A 16,936-nucleotide genomic window follows, 5' to 3' on the forward strand; every position below is an offset into this window, starting at 1 on the left:
TCCCCCAAGAGGGGTTGGGAGGACAGTCCCAGCTCCTCTCCCCTCTGGAACAGCCGGGACATCTTCAGTCCATCATTAACTGCCCTTCCGGGTGCCTTGAGCTTTTCAGGGTTGCTGCCCGTTCTTCTTCTTCCACAAAGAAGAGGGAAGACCCACTGTCCACATCGCCCCTCAGTGCCAAGTCCCATCTGGTTGCACCCTGCATGAGCAGACCCGGATGCCAAGCCAGTTTTGTAGGGCATGGCAGAGGGAAGAAAGGCTGCCTTATGCTATTGTTGAGGGCTTCATCTTCTGGCTCCGGAGGTTAAAGAGATAGAATTGGACCCAGGCCTGACACCCCCCCCCCCCCCCCCAGCCCTTCAAGGTCAGGAAACTGATTCAACAAGAGCTCCTGGAGTTCCACTTCATTACTGTCATATATATTGACATCCTGGAATTTTGAAAGAGAATCAAGGTAGGTTTTTCCTGAGTTTCTTTCTCATTCTCTCCTCTTTCTGGGAGCTAAATTGCATTAGATTTATGCAGCTGTTCTTGCATTCCTCCTTCAAGGTTACCACCATGTTCCTCCCTAACTGCAGAGCCAGCTAGCCAGATCAGTTTACTGCTTTTCTTTTGCCCCTTTCTCTTCTTTATGATATTGTGTGTTTCTTCACTGCCAAAACTTTAATGAAAATTTCTGCAGAATTAGAACCCTTTCACAGTTTAGTGACACTTTGATTCATGCTATTAACACATTTCGGCTTGGGTTTCTTTCATCCCCAATAAAGCGGCTTTACATGTCCAGCGATGCTGCTGCTCAGCCTCTTCGTGGAATGGAGCAATGGGTGGGACCAGATTGCAGCCAGGGGTCAAAGCTGGACCTCTCTTTGGTGCCTGAGGCAGGAATCAGAGCAAGTGAGGCAGGAGAGCAGGAAGAGGGAAGTGGGCCAAGAAACCGGGTTTGCTGTCCGCGTGTCTTCTGCTGTTGGGGCCGCCTCTCCTGGCCTTGGGAAACATGGTCCCAGCTTGTCATCCTGGTCAGAGGTGCAGGAGAGCAGCCGGCTCAACATGTTTTGGACGCTGCGCTCAGGAAGATTTCCTGGCTTTTGCTTGCAGAAGGCAGAAGACCCCTTTCCTAGACTGAGCCCAGCAAGGGACTCTCCTCCCAGCGTGCTGAACACTTTGTGGTTCCAGCTCTGGGATGCCAATGGTTTAAGATGTATCTCTGCAGCTAGAGACCTCTTCCAGCACGGGTCCATTGCCAGATGCTGGTCCTGTTGGGGAGAGGTCACCCTCAGGACCCGGGCAGCTTCTGCCAGGGAGACCCGTGAGCTCTGCTCTGCAACAGGCAGACATACAGAGGCACCGCCTTGCTGCCACAATTTCACAAAGGATTTTCTTTTGTTGGCAAGAAAAGAAGCGGGGAGGGTGAGAGACGTGCTGTTGTGCTTCAAGGAGTTGTCATCCCTAATTTGGAAGGGGGGGGGCTGTAACTGATCGCACTCCCCTCCTCTCAGCAGCCTGCAGGATTTGTGTTCGAGTGACCTTCCTACCCACCTGTCCTCTGCACCCAGCACCACGTTTTCCCAGCCTCTTAGAAACAGGAAATCTGAACTAGTTCAAGATTTCATTCCTGTCTGTGGTGAGGTAGGAATTAAGGCTTTACCGCCACAGTGCATCCATCGACCACCTCGATTCCCAAATCATCTCATTTCTCAAGTTTGCACAACATGTGCAATGATAAGCTAAGAAAACGGCTGGATTCACAGAACACGCCAAGCCATACCACGCAAGTGAAGATTAGTGCTAACCAAACTGAGCTTGGTGTGAGAATGTAGGTGCTAAACTGGTTGAACCTTCTGCCCAAACTGGGCAATTTCTGCCCAAACTGGGCAGTTTTAGCTTCACTTTATGGTTATGTCACGGATGGACATTTTGCCATCCAATCGCAGGCTAAAAAAAAGGCACAAATCTTGGTTGGAGCAAACCTGGTTTGATAGTGGAGGTGCTTGTGAAAGGGATCTGGGTGCCCTTGTTGCCCCTGAGTTAAATGTGAGCTGGCCGGGTGCTGCAGCTTCCTTGCGGTGGGTTACAAGGAGCAGGTCCTGGGAGGCGCTTGTCCTGGTCAGGCCTCAGATAGAGCCCCCTGCCCAGTTCCAGGTGGATGGTGAAACACAGCCTCCAGAGTAGGGGAGTGGGAGGCACCTCTGACCACAAGAGCTGTGATCCAGTGGCAGAGTCGACCGTGTGACAGGTGGGATTCTCTTTGCTGGAGTCTTCAAAGAGACACTAATGCTGTAGCAATACTGAGCAGCTGCTCGAGCAAATCCTGCACTGGGCAGAAGGCTGGACTACATGGCCTCTAAAATACCTGCCAGGTCTTTGATCTCATGCCACTTGGAAACCATCGGGACCCTCCTTTGCTAGAGAATTCCTGTAGCAGATGCAGAGAAAGAGGGCTGGGACGGAACTTCTGCATTACTCCTGATTTTTGAAGTAACCCAATTAGAGTTGCCATTCAGGATCGGAAATGTCTTTAGCAGAAGCCCCCTACTCTGTTTTCCCAAATGGGTTTGGGATACTTTTCATTTTATTTAAATTGTAAGTCCTGCCTAATTGATTAAAACTTAATTGCCTGCCTGGTTTACAACATCTAAATCAAGATGTTCTTATAGCAGTTAAAGCACTAAAGACTCAGAGCAGCTGTCACGAGTAGCCTGAACAGCGAAGGAGGAGAAGCAGCATATGCCAGGAAGGCAGGGTCGGCTGCACTTGGCTCTGCACCCACTGAGCCCCTCCCTCACCGGGGACCTGAGCGAGGCCCTGGCCTGAGGACCAGAGACCCGCTCTCAGTAGTTCTCTGAGCTCCCCACACATCCTGCCTCTTCCAAGCCAGTGGGGTCTTCCCAAAGTGTCCGAGCCTTGGACGTCTCTTCCACAAGGCCTTGACCAGTTTCTTCCTAGGATGGCATCGTCCCATCCAGCTCATGATGCTTGGGAGGGGGCCGCTTTTCCACACCCTCCCTTGGCACTGCCTTTCTCCTCAAGTGGTCCAAGTCCAGGCAACTGTTCCTGGCTGTCCACAGTCTGGGTCTCATGGCTGCCATCCTCATAAGGCCGGAAGGCTGAGTCAACCTTGAGCCTGGTGAGATACGATCTGCCAAATGGAGATGCCAGCCCTGGGCCAGGCAAAGCAGCTCTAGAGGCTGAGACTAACTGAGATGCCCTCAGACGTTCGCAGGAAGAGGGCAGGGGTGAAATGCTACCAGTTCTGACCTGTTCGCTGGAACCGGTAGCAACAATACAATACAATACAATACAATAGTAGAGTTGGAAGGGACCTTGGAGGTCTTCTAGTCCAACCCCCTGCCTAGGCAGGAAACCCTATACCGTTTCAGACAGATGGCTATCCAACATCTCCTTAAAGACTTCCAGTGTTGGGGCATTCACAACTTCTGGAGGCAACTTCTGTTCCACTGATTAATTCTTCTAACTGTCAGGAAGTTTCTCCTCAGTTCTCTAAGTTGCTTCTCCCCTTGATTAGTTTCCACCCATTGCTTCTCGTTATGCCCTCAGGTGCCTTGGAGAATAGCTTGACTCCCTCTTCTTTGTGGCAACCCCTGAGATATTGGAAGGCTGCTATCATGTCTCCCCTAGTCCTTCTTTCTCTTAAGCTAAACATACCCAGTTCCTGCAACCGTTCTTCCTATGTTTTAGTCTCCAGTCCCCTAATCCTCTTTGTTGCTCTTCTCTGCACTCTCTCTAGAGTCTCCACATCCTTTTTACATCGTGGCAACCAAAACTGAATGTAGTATTCCAAGTGTGGCCTTACCAAGGCATTATAAAGTGGCATCAACACTTCACGTGATCTTGATTCTCTCCCTCTGTTGATGCAGCCTAGAACTGTGTTGGCTTTTTTGGCAGCTGCTGCACAAAAAAGTAAAAAAAAATGGTTTCAAGTATCAGCTGTTTGACCATCAGCTGTTTGACCACAAAGCCACGCCCACAAAGCCACGCCCAGAGAACCGGTAGGGGAAATTTTTAGATTTCATCCCTGGACTTAGGGTCCCTGCAGCTCCTGGCATCAACCACATCTGTGCCTGGCTCTGGGTGTCATTGATGGTGTGTACAGAAACATGTGCACATACCTCCGTATACTGAAATTTTTTTTTTTTTTAATAAAATTTTTATTGGTTTTTATACATATATGGGGAAAAGGTAAGGGGATATAGAAAACATTTTGGCAGCTCCCACACTAGTGATAGAAATCCACCCAAAACTCACAATTTTTACAATCTTAAAAACAAAATATAAAAGACAAGCAGAAAGCCAGGTCTTATTCTATATTGTCAACCATGTGTTCATTCGTTTTCCTTTGTCACTTTCTAGAGTGTCACCAATTGCTGTGGTTTCAAATACTTTTATTTTTGTGATCTGAGCCTTTTCGATATTGCTCCTTCCTCCCTATCCCCAGAGGAAGCCTCAGCCCCCCCCCTCCTTCTTGTCTTGCACCTTACTGTCCCTTCCACTACCTTTGCTGTGTTCGTCCTCCGTACACTGAAACCTTAAATCATAATCTGCCTGGTCCTTTTCTAAAGAAATAATAATTTTTATTTCTATCTATTGAAATAAAAAAAGAGCTGTGCGTGTGTAATCTTTTCCGTTGATTCAGCTTTTTCTTCTACTTTTTGTATTCGTTGTTCATTTTCTTCCATGATCCCTTTAACATCTTTTTATTCTCCTACTTTCTCCATTCTCACATCTAGCTTGTCTATTCTTTCCTTCAAATCTTCATAGAGAGCTTGTATCCTATTCTTTAATTCTAAGAACATTGTATTAGTTTTCCCTTGCGCCATAGTATCCAATGTTCTCTGACCAGCAGGGTTAGAGGTTGTAGCAGAGGATGTTGAAGATAATGCTGACGTTGTTCTCTTCATCTTGTAATATCTTGATATTTGTAATCCACCAGATATAAGTCCTTATGATTCCAATCCAATTTATAATTCAAATATAAATCCACCACAAATGGAGGACAAAAAGGAAAAACTTTTATAATCCAAGTCCAAATCTCGTAGCTTTACTTCTTTTCTTCAGGTTCTTACCTTAATCCAAATTACCTCAGGAAGAGGAAAAATAAATTTCTAATCCAAATCAGCCCACCAGGCCCCAAAATGACAATTATCCTATTTTTATTCCCCCCCCCAAAAAAATTGCAGTGTTACCACAAGAAAAAAAAGAAAAAGAATAAAAATGTAAGTAGGAAGACAAGTAACAGCCACTAAAAAAGGAATTAAAAAACATGAAAGTCTTATTTCAAAGTATTCAAAAAAACAAAAAGAAAGAAAAACTTTCTGTAATCTATTTCTAACTGCTTCACCTTTTAGTTTCCAAGAGCAATTCTATTCCAGCAGCAAACGCAACGTTCCCAATGTGCCACGCTCTATCAATCAAAACAATTCCTTATCAATTCAGTTCACAGGCTCCCAAGGTGACATCTAATCCTTGCTCTTCTCTCCACCAATTTACCCTGGTGCTTCTAGATGGCAGTTCCTTGCTCAGTTCCAACAAAAGGGAAAAAGAAAAAGTTTTTGGCACTCAGCAAAAGCTGCTCCAGCTTCATGGAAACCCTGTCTGTGCCAGGCTGATCCCCGTCAGATGTGGAATGGCTGTTCCCTGGCACTGGCACCATTGGCCAGGGAACAGCCTAACCAGGGAAGGAGCCATAGGACCAGGTGGGGCTTCTTTCTTTGGGGCCTGGAGACTTGGCCTCGCCTACTCATGCATTCAGCTTTTCTGAAAAGCTGTTTTTTTTTTTATTAAAAAAAATGGTCTTGATACAGAAAAAGAAAGGAAAACAGAAACAGAACGACAAAGAAAAAGAAAGAAAGCATTAATGGAAGTCAGGATGCCCATCCGGAGGACAGAATCAAAGAGCATAATTTTCCCTCCGCTGCAGCCCACAGACCACGTTCGGGGGGGGGGAGGGGCTCCAGACTCTGCAGTCGGATGGGTCTGCCTCTTCCCTGGTGCAGGAAGTCCACAGTGATTCCTGGACAGGTCTTGACCCTCTGGCCCTTCTCCTCCAGGTCTTCCGGAGCGGTGAGGGGATGGGCATCCGCCTAGACAGCGCCTCTGCCTTCCAGGGAGCCATCATCTCCCCCCACTACGACTCGCTCCTGGTGAAGGTCATCGCCCATGGCAAAGACCACCCCACGGCAGCCTCCAAGATGAGCCGGGCTCTGGCCGAGTTCCGCATCCGGGGAGTCAAGGTAGGACCGGGGCCGTTTGGGGGCTGCAGGGTGTCCCCTTTAGTGGCCCTTGTGGGGCTAACGTGGTGCAGGGTGCTGGAGGGAGCTGTTGCGGGAATCCTGTCAAACTGTTAAGCCATATTTTGGGTAGATGGTGGGGCAGAGTCTGTTTGGGGAACGCTGCCGTTGCCTTTTGTTAAGGCAGGTATGGATTTCCTTTTATTCCCTGCTCTTTGTTTGCTGAAATCGCACCTCCCCCACTTTCGGCTAGATGCTCCATGTACAGAGAAGCAGCACTGAAAGGCCGATGAGGAGGCCTCTGGGGACTTTGGATGCAGGGCAACCGGCTTCAGTGATCTGATTCTGGCCTAGCAGACCTGGGGTGGGCTTCCCTCCCCATGTCAGGAGCTGCTGGGCGGGGAGGTGGGAGGAAACCTCATTGGCTCCCCTGGGCAGAGTGAGGACCCAGCCTGCATCCCAGTCCTACCTTCCTATTGAAGGGTGGGGGGAGAGGGGAAGATGGGTGGGGGGAGGTTATTGGCAAACCCAGCAGACCCCTCTTCCCACGCTGGGCAGGGGGTGAGGAAAGGCCAGGGGAGCCTCGGAAGGGAGGAGGAGACGGGGAATGGCACACAACGCCCCGCCCTTCGTGTGGGGGGTGAAGGGAGCGCCCAAAGAGGGAAGATGGAGGAGGCACAGCTGGCTGAGTGAGTGTGTAAGGGGCCTCTTCCAGTGGCGGGTTGTCAATTTTTTTACTACTGGTTCTGAGTGGGCGGAGCCTCTCACCACCGCTACTACCAGTTCGCCCGATCCGGGACCAACCAACCTCTGGCCTCTTCTTAGAGGGAGTTTGTGCTTTTCTTTTGTTATTGCCTTGATTTGTACAGCTGTTGCTCAGTTCACGTCTTGGAGCATCAGCATCAGCAACAACAAATTAAAAATCACACAGTAAACAAAGTAAATAAAACAAAGCCGATCAGCCTGGGGGAGGGGGGGAGTACAGTGCTGGGGAAGAGTTGGGGTCTTGAAGAGGGGCTGTTTCAAAGGCGGGGGGGACATGGCCTGGATCTTGTTAGACAACATGGTAATGGAACCCATTGTGTGTGTGGATTCTTTTGGACCTTATCAAAGGGGCAAAATAAAGGAGACAGGCCTGGTCCTGTTATATGCAGGTAATCCTCACTTACTGACTTTGAAGTTATGATGGTGCAAAAAACTAACTTTGCAATCTGTTCTTGTTTTTGAGACCATTGCCGCATCTCAGTCCCGTAGTCGCTGTTTGTGTAAGTCGCAATTGACTTGTGACAAACAGAATTAAAACTCTACAGTATGGAAAACTGAAGCAAGACTGTAAATTGCAGTTGTGTGATTTTTCAGTTAGTGACGTCCTCACTTAAGAACCAGAGGAGTTGCCAAGTTGTAAGCTCAGCTGCACTCACATGATTTTCTGCTTAACCAGTAGCTGGTCCCAATTGTGGTCGCTAAGTGAGGCTTACCTGGTGTTTACTGATTAGAGGTCTGTTCGCAATCTTTGGGTGGATGGGGCTGGTGATGACCGCTGTGACCCTTTGAACAGCGTGGCAGGAAGAAAGAGAGGCGGGGGGCAGAGGTGGGCGGGCGCCCTGCCCATCCAGAGGTCTTTGCCAGGGTTGCCTCTCCCCCTGGAAGGGCACGGGTCAGGATCACGCCCTTGTCTGTGCCAAAAGAGCCTTGGACGGCTGGCTGTGAGTTTGGGCCTCGCTCTTTTATCTGCCCTCCTTCTCCCCAGATGCCCCATTTCAACAGCCCAGCCAGGCTCAGCTCAGGGCCACTTGCCATGTTGCCCCTAGCTGCCCTTGCAGGCTGACCCCCCTCCCCCAAGCTGGAGGGGCTCTGAGCTGCCAAACGCATCCGGACTCTGGTCGTCCTGCCAGGAAGAGAGGCAATGCCCTGGGGTCAGCCAGGGAGGCTCCTGCCTCGCCTGTCTGGGGGTGTCCTGGATGCTTCTGCAGTGCCAGGAATTGAGGAGGCCATGAAAGGAATGGCTGACCTTTGCTGCTGCTCACCTGGTCTTGATGCCCAATGGAATAAATGTGGATAGTCTCTCCAGCCTCCTCCTCCTCCTCCTCCTCCTCCACATCCTGTTCTCTGCCTTCAGATGTCCTCTGTACCCATTCCACCAGGACTGCGAGAAAGCAGACCTTGTACTCAGGGCAAAGCCTTTTCTTCACTGCTGGAGCTAGCAGATCATAGCATTTATACAAGCAGCTCCCTCCGTGCCCACCACATTCTGCAGGTTCAAACAGAAGCAATTCTCCTGCTTTCCCCACCTCTGGCCCCGTTTGCTTCCAGGAATAGGAAGTCAGGATAGAGAAATGGCCTTTTTGCAGGCCTGGAGTGGAAGTAGAGTTTATCTCTGAAACAGCTGCTTCACCCACTTTCCTCTGCCTTTTGTAAGCTAGCTAGGCTGAAATTGGATCTTTTGGGGAAAAGCTGTTTTGACGGAGGCGGAAAGAAGGGACTAAGCTGCAGTCTTGGTTTCTTCTCCAGCGGAAGGAAACTCTGTAGAAAAGGCAAGGTAGACACAACGACCAGCGCGTCTTATTTCAAAAGGGCAGGGGAAAAGATCTGTAGGAGCACGGTAAGGTTGGGTAGCCATGCCTGTTTTGTACCCACAAAAGAGTCTTGCCTGGAAGAATGGCAGGTCAGTTGTCATTACTTGGAATCTCACATCAGCTGAGCTTCCTTGGCTGAGAAGTCGGGCTGCAACCCCTGGTCTTTTAACACTGAAAAAGCGTGTCTCGTAGAAATGGGGAGGATATTCATGGTTATTTAGCCCCCTTCCCTACTTCTTGTAGAACAATCCACAGGTACCACACCCTCAAGGGGTTTCTGTTTAGTCTCTGGCTGAACCTCAGCAGCAAAGAGCCCTAAGAAGATTCCCCAAACTGAAATCTGCCCCACCAAAGAGCACACGTGGCTTTCCCTGAGGTCATGCCACATGCATGTAAAGAAGGCTGTAATATCTGTCTCTCCCTGCTTCCCCCAACCCCCCCCCCCTATTCTCCGAAATGAATGCATTGGTCTCAGAAACCCTGAGTCTGTAGGTTGCTATGTAACTTACGAGCTTGAAATTGTAGGAAGCATTCCCTGGACTGTGACATGCTTGCGCTGCTTCTGGTTAGCATGTAGAGTGCACACACTTTATTTTGGTTAGTTATGGCTCCGTTGAATTATAAAATTGGCCAGTGCCATCTAATTTTAGGGTGTCCAAATCCTGCTCATTGCAGGAATCAAGACAAACTTTCCTTTAAAATGAACCTTGTATCAACCCATTCAGTGTCTCACTCCAGTTTAATGAAAAACCATTTCTGAGCAGACTTGAGTTCAGTCTTAATCAGCCAGGTATCTTGTTGTGCCAACGGTGCCTAATTACCAAACTGTTTGATTATCATGGGATACTTTGTCAAGTGCTTTAATAAACTCAAGATAATTTATGTCTATGACACTCCCCTCTACTAAGGAAGTAGATATAATTTATCTTGATTTCATTGAAGTACTTGACAAAAGTATCCTCCTTAGTATGCTGCTAAGGAAGTTATTCAGTCAGGAAATGAAATAAGCCTGGTTTGATAAGCCGCCTTCTTGACAAATCCACGCTGACTGCTAATAATTACTGCATTTCTCAAGATGCTTTTAGATAGTTGTCTTTATGATCTGCTAATATTCCCACGAATTGATGTCAGACTAATTGTGTGTCTCCTTTCCCCCTGCTTGAAGGTGATATTTTCTTTCCTTCACCTCTTAGTTGTTCTCTAGTATTCCTCAGAGACAACAGTTCTTCCAGGTTGGACTTTGGCATATATAGTGATTCACCCATGATTCAAGGTATTTTTTTTTTTAGTCTGGTTCCTCTTTAGAAGAGATACAACCCAAAGTCTTTGTTAGCAGACGGGGCTTTCCTGTCTTCCCAGAGCGCCTGGGAAAGGGTTCCGCTTTCTCTTCCTTTTCTTTTAAATATATCTGAAGAAACTTTCCCCCCATATTTGTTCTCAGGTCTTCATCAAGCTTTCCGTGTTTCGCACTGGGTTTCTTTGCCAAAGCTCAAGGGCAAACTGGGGAAGAGAGCTCTTCCTGCTCCCCTCTGCCCTGGTTAAGGTGCAATCAAGACCACCTGCACCTTCCATTTCCGCCCAGAGCATTTTTGGCTGCAGTCCATGAATCCCAGCGAGATGCATTTATTTTATTCAGTGGCCAAAGTGAAAAAACAAACAGCAACCCGAAATGTAATAATTAACAGTGAGGCATGTAGACTGGCAAATAAATGGGCATGTTTTATTCATTACTGCTTCATTATTCATTATTGAATAAAACATTTTGGTGATTCCTTTTCTAGTCATTCAAAACAAACAATAAAGAAAGAAATATGTGTAATAGTTCATAACCTCTTCTCGAGTTCAAGGGAAATTTTATTGCTGGCAGATTTAAATGAAAAAAAATGTGTATTGCTGTGCAGTTCCCAGTGCAAGTGGAGAAAGGGACCCACTCCTTGTGCTTCCTTGTGAAAGGGGACACCTCCACACCCGGGAGCCCAGCACATGCTCCGTGGGGAAGGTGCCCTAGTGGAGAGAGGACGAGCAAAGGGCTCGCTCTGCCTGTGGTCCCAGAAGCCCCCGCACTGAGCTGTGGGGCCCAGAGTTCTTCTAGCATCTTCTGCCTGGGCTCCAAAGCTCTGCGCACGAGGTCTTCCCTGCCAGACGGGCTGGGTTGGGCTGGGCTGGACAAACCGCAGAATTGGTAGCCAAGGACTGGATTCGCAGCCCAGGCCTGCTGGAGTACAATTTTCTCACCTTTCTTTCCTCCCCGGGATCATGACAAAAACCAGCTAATGCGACATGCAGCCATGCAGAGAGGAATGCAAACTGTATGAGAAGACACATTGGTGGCACAAAAGGTCTGCAGAAACAGGAACAAGGTCACCCTACCTTTCAGCCAGGTAGATCGTAAGTGAAACGTTGCAAGAGATATGCCGAGCAGAGCCAATTTGGCATCTTCCAAACAAGTCAGGCTCACCTCCTGCCCAAACGCCTGCCTTTAACACACACACACACCCCGGCTCACTCTGGGGGAGCAGAAGCCAAATCTAGAACAAAGGCAGAACGAAGCCAGTCCTCAGGGCACCAATGAGCTCTGTTGTTCCTGCAGTCGTCCAGCTGAGACGATGAGGGACTCTGGCGGACAGGCATCCATTTCCCAGCCAGGTGGGAGGGAGGGAGGGAGGGGGTCTGCTTGCCTGTGCAGCCCCATCCCCAGCCAGTCTCCTCCTCTGGCGTTCCTTGCCTTCTGCCTGATGTCTGGTGCTGATCTTTGTTTCTTTGCGAGTTGCCTACTGGATCGTTTTATATTTCCTCCTTTGGAGTCCAAAAGACAGATATTGCCCATTTCTTACCTGGGCTTCTCTTGCCAGAAGGTGAAAGTATTCTAGTGCAGGTTTTCCCCACCCTGTTCCTGTGTCTCAGGTTAGAGGCTCTGAAGTCAGAGCAACATCCTTTGTTTTGTGAATGTCTTAAACTCTTAAAAAACCTTCCCAATAAATAAGCCCCTGTTACAGCTGGGTCCTTCAGCAAAGGTCCCAAGAGGCCCTTTGCCCTTTGCAGGTAGGACTCTTTGAAGTCACGCCAAATCATTTGCCATGATTGGTGAGGTGGGCTTTGTGATTTGTGATTGCTTGGAAATGCCTGAACATCCCCCACTCCAGATTTTCTATCAATAAACAGGAAACCTTCCCCACCCCCCCACCCCACTGCCGAGTTTGAGGAAGGAGGACGGCTGAAAAAGAGCTGGAAAGCTTTGAGTTGTTTTATTTAGGAAGATTTTCAGGTAATAATGCTTTATCCATCATAGAAAAATAAAAGAAATAAACATCAACATTATTTGAAGCCTCATAAAATAAAAGTCTTTTCAACTATACTTTCTAATTACAACTAGGAAAAAGTCATGAGGGACCAGAATTACCTGAAAGGTAATTAATTATCAGGTGAAATAACATATAATCCCCAATGGCCTAATTACATCCAGTCAGAGGGAATGGCCTTATTTCTGCTGCTGAGGGAAGGTGGCAGGAATGGAGGCCTCTCGCCCGACAGCAGCTCTCTTTCAGCAAGTGATCGCCCTCTTGAAGTCCCCTTCTCTCTCCCCCCACCCCCCTCCATGGGGGGCACCACAAAGGATGTCAGAATAGGCCCTCCCTGTGTGTTCCCGGCAGCTTGTCTTCATGACAAGGATTCAGTTGCACCATTTCCACACTTGCGCTTCCTTTTCAAGCTAGATGTTTGCATCCCAAAAGATCTGGAATCTTGTTTGGTCATTCCTAGCTTGAACTAGAAAACCGGTCTCCAGGGAGAGCACTCTAAAACTTTTAATAGGACAAAGAGAAAAATATGACATATAATAATAATTTTAATGTAATTTATATATTTAAGAGTGGTTTCCAACCTTTTCTTCAGCATAGGCCCCCTTTAAATACCTTTTGTGGCCACAGACCATGGCCAAGAGACCCCAAGACTTAACTCAAGGTTTAAATCATAACATTTCTCCAAGCCTTTGTGGCTCCCCGGGGGTCCATGGAGAACCACTGTAGTTAGCATGTGTTACATGCAAATGGGAATGGCGTGAAATGAACATTGGTCTTTGCCTCGGCTTGGGAATGCAGCCATTGTCCTGGTGGGGCTCCTGGCTTGGCCGCCCTCCTCCCACCAGGCAGGAAGGGGAGGATCTTAATTGGCTTCATTTTAGGCTACTGAAGAGGAACCGACCCCAGTGTCTCCTCCTCTTCTGGAGGGGGCCAGGCTTTGGCTACTGCAGTTTGACCCACCTTGAACCTGGGTGTTTGCTTCTGCCCCCCAACCCCTCTCTCTCACACACACTAGCAGAGTTGCATGAGACCCTAGCGGTCCTCTAATCCAAATCTAATCCTAATGAAGCAGTAAACATTATTCGTTTCAGACAAATAGTTCTCCAATTTCCTCTTAAAAACTTCCAGTAATGAAGCACCCACAGCTTCTGGAGACAATCATCCCATTGATTAATTACCCCCACAGTCAAGGGAATTTTCCCTGGTTCTAGGTTCTTTCTTAACTTTGAACTATTGCATTTCTGTCTTTAAGCACTTTATAACAATTAAGTTGGCCACTCTTCTTTATGGCAGCCCTTTAGTTTTCTCTCTCTGTGTCTTCAGTAAATCATTTGCATCTGCCATTAATTTATCTCCCACATCTTCAAAGACATTTTTCTTCCATGGGCCTTTTTTCCATTTCCCCCCACTTCATTGTAAACATTACTATTGCCCTTCCACTTACTTCACAATAAAACATCTGCAACTTATGATTTCTTTGTAAGAGTGGGAATCAAAGTAACTAGCCCCTTTCATAGTCTGGGGGTGAGGATCAAACACAGGCATTCATACGGTTTAACATCAGCACATTCACACATTTATCCTTCAGCAGCGCTTCCACCACGGGCTTTAAATACAATCTTCCTTCCAATGTAATGTTATTCTGTTTCTGGTGAATTGCTTCACCAGTGTTCTTTAAAGTCACTTTTAAAGGGTCCATGTGTACCCCTCCTCTATCGTCTTCTTGGGCCCGTGTAAGAGGGTCCATTTTTCCTTGCACCTCCTTGTTCTTTTTCATCTCCTCCTCTAAATCCTGATTATTTTCAACTAATTTCTTGGTTTCCTTTGGTAGGTCCTCTGGCTCAACCTGGGACTATCTTCTTCCTGTTTTGGGCCAGGATATGGAGGAAGGGTTCCCATTTGGACATCTGCATCAGATTGCCTTGTGGTCCCACAATGTGATTCCTCTGCTCCTATATATATATATATATTCATATATATTCATATATTCATATATATATATATATATATATATATATATATATATATATATATATATATATATATATACACACACACACACACACGCTACTTTCCTTCACAAGTTTGCCAATATATTCATATATATATTCATATATATTCATTATATATATATATATATATATATATATATATATATATATATATATATATATATATATATATATATATATATATATATATATATATATATATATATATATACACACGCTACTTTCCTTCACAAGTTTGCCAATGCCATACTTGCCTGACCAATAACCAGCCAAGACACAGTGAAGATCTTTTTTTTTTATTGCAGTAGGCAGGGGGAAGCTATCAAACTTTGTTCTCTCCAAAGTTCATCATCTTAAATCAACATCTTGGTAGATTCCCTGCACCGGCTGCCCGTCCCTCCTCATTCCCCATTGGCTGAGGTTACATTCTGTCTGACCACCTTCCGCAAACATACTAAATCATACATTGCATGTGCATTTAAATGAGCAGACAATATATGCAAGGTGTGTCAGATAGTATTCAACAGTCTATTGAGCATGCTCTTTTAGCTTGTTTTCAAGTTCCTGGTTGTTTTATGGATTCTTAGAACAATAGGTTCTTTCCTGTTACTCGGTTCGTTTAGTTTTATCTTTCCTGTTTTTTCAATTTGTTTTGTTTTATCTCTAAGCTATTTCTTCTTGCACCTACTTCTTCCTCTTAGAATTTTAAATTCCGAAGACCTTTCGTTTACTCCTATCACTACTGTACCCCTAGCTCAGCCGAAGTGCCCTTGCAACCCAAGCTCCCTGCTGGGGTGATGGACTTTATGAGCTGCTGTGACCAAAGGGCCTCTAACCCGAAAGAGCCCCCCAGAGCCAGGAAGGGGCGGTGGAGATTCTGATGCACACCCTGGTACGGCCATTGCGTCCTTTGGCCGCCCTTCCACAACTTTGTGCAAACAAACCTTTCTCGCTACCCTTGGTCCCAGATGGGTCTTGCTCTTATATTTAGAACATTTATGCAGATCTGTCTCACACTATAAAAATAATGTTTAAAAATTAAAAATAAGAGTTTAACTGAGTTCAGGCAAAGGCACAACACATAATGCGTGTGCCAAATAAATCAAAAGGTGTCCCAGGCCTCTCAAGCCAATAACTTTGGCCACTGGTGTTTGTGCATTTTGGTCACAGTCAAATATTCTGTGACTGGCACACCACAGCCGACAAAACCTAGGCAGAAACAGATATGAGGGCAATTAATAGTTAATCACGGTTGACCCACATGCCAGTTTTCCCACCAGCACCACAGAGGAGTCTTTCTTTTGGCAATCAAGGCTCCCCCTAGGTGAAGCAGCCAGGCGAGGTGAGCTGAGAGGGGCCAGGTGCTGGCAGTCCCTCTCTCTCTGTCCCCAGGAGGGCCCACGGGAGCAAGAGCCGAGGCCTACAGGCACTGCGTCCTTTGGCTGCCTATGTGACAGCCACCATTCTATACGCAGCCACTCGGTCCATGGAACCTGTGGAAGCGATTCTTGCTTTGGATGGGCTTTTTTAATTTAAAAAGTAGCATTTCGTCTGTATTGAGAGGGGCCTTTGCAAGAGACTTGGATGCCAGGCTTTGGTTTGAGGCGAGGGCTTTAGAAGATGGTAAAGAAAAGTTTAATGACGTGCCTGATCCAGCTCAAATCCGCGTTTGGCTTCTGCAGGAGCCCAGCTGTGTGGTGTGAACTAGGCCACGGCGTTAAGCTGCCTTGGGGCTGATTAGTTTGGGCATTGCGTGTCATCTGATGCCAGCAATTGTCACAATTTAATTTGGATTAGAGAATTAAATACACGATATCTCTAAGGAAAAGGCCTTTGCTTCTGTACCAGCTGTATCATACATGGGAAGCTTTCTGGGAAAAAAGCTGCTTGATAAGAGGCCGCCCACGTTCCTTTGTCTGGCATCTGGTGACGTGAATCAATAAAAACAGGAAAGGGCCATAAATGTTGGTGTTAAAGTCAAAAAGTCATTGCTTGTTGTTCAGCTGGCCAGGCCCCCAGAAAGCCACGGTGGGCTGTAAAATGCTGCCTGGATATTCTGGGGAATGGATGCTTGAGAACTGATGAAGCTGCCCGATTTAAGCCTGTTTACTATTGAGAAGCGAAAGTGGGGTTATCGGGTGATGCATTTTGGTCAGGCTAGAGTCATCTATTACTCAGGGTACAATTAGACCCATCACTTCTCTGAGAAGGGAAAGGTTTCTCTGAACCATTTATTGTGTCCCCTTTACAAGTTACTAGTATGACTCTGTGAATGATGTGCCAAGTTAGATTAACTCTCTCATCTTTCCTTCTCCTCCTAAACGTGTTAGCAATTTTTGTGTTCAGAAAAAGAGTGGGGATTTTTTGTTTTTTTGCCCCTGAAGGTATTTAAGTCCCCAACAGGCTTGTCTCAGAGTTGGTGTTTGCTCCAAAGGTTCACAGTGGCCCATCCTCTTTTGTCTCTCTCCAGTCCAAGGCTTCACGTGGAGCCCAGGAAGAAAAAAGGGAGTCCCCCATGAGACCTCAAACCTGTCCCCTCCTGATTACCTTCTAGGTTCCTCCTGAGACCCCTTTCGTTCCCCCCACCCCTCCAGCATGCTCTCCAGACCCTTTGGCATTTTCCTTCCAGCCAGTGGTTTCTGCTGCAGGTGATGGGCAGGATGAGGGCCTTAAGGAGACTCGGGGGCCCTGCCGTCGCCCCTGCAACTCCTCCCCAAGCAGCGCACAGATGAGCTTCCTTCTCCTGCTTTGGAGTCCTGAGTGGGCCTCTGTGGGAAGGGGAAGTTGGGGAAATGACCTAGAGA

General features: G+C 47.1%; 1 protein-coding gene across 4 annotated transcripts in view; it reads left to right on the top strand.

Annotated features, from left to right (window-relative positions):
- PC (pyruvate carboxylase) overlaps positions 1–16,936 on the top strand; it is a 128,176-nt gene that overhangs the window by 76,142 nt on the left and 35,098 nt on the right. For all 4 annotated transcript variants that reach the window (XM_081967827.1, XM_081967825.1, XM_081967826.1 and 1 more), the window contains exon 11: positions 6,066–6,248. In XM_081967827.1, coding sequence (XP_081823953.1) covers positions 6,066–6,248 — 183 coding nt within the window. The remainder of the gene's footprint in view (positions 1–6,065; positions 6,249–16,936) is intronic.

This window comes from Natrix helvetica (assembly GCF_964273705.1).
Source record: "Natrix helvetica genome assembly, chromosome: 16".
Classification (NCBI taxonomy): Eukaryota; Metazoa; Chordata; class Lepidosauria; order Squamata; family Natricidae; genus Natrix; species Natrix helvetica.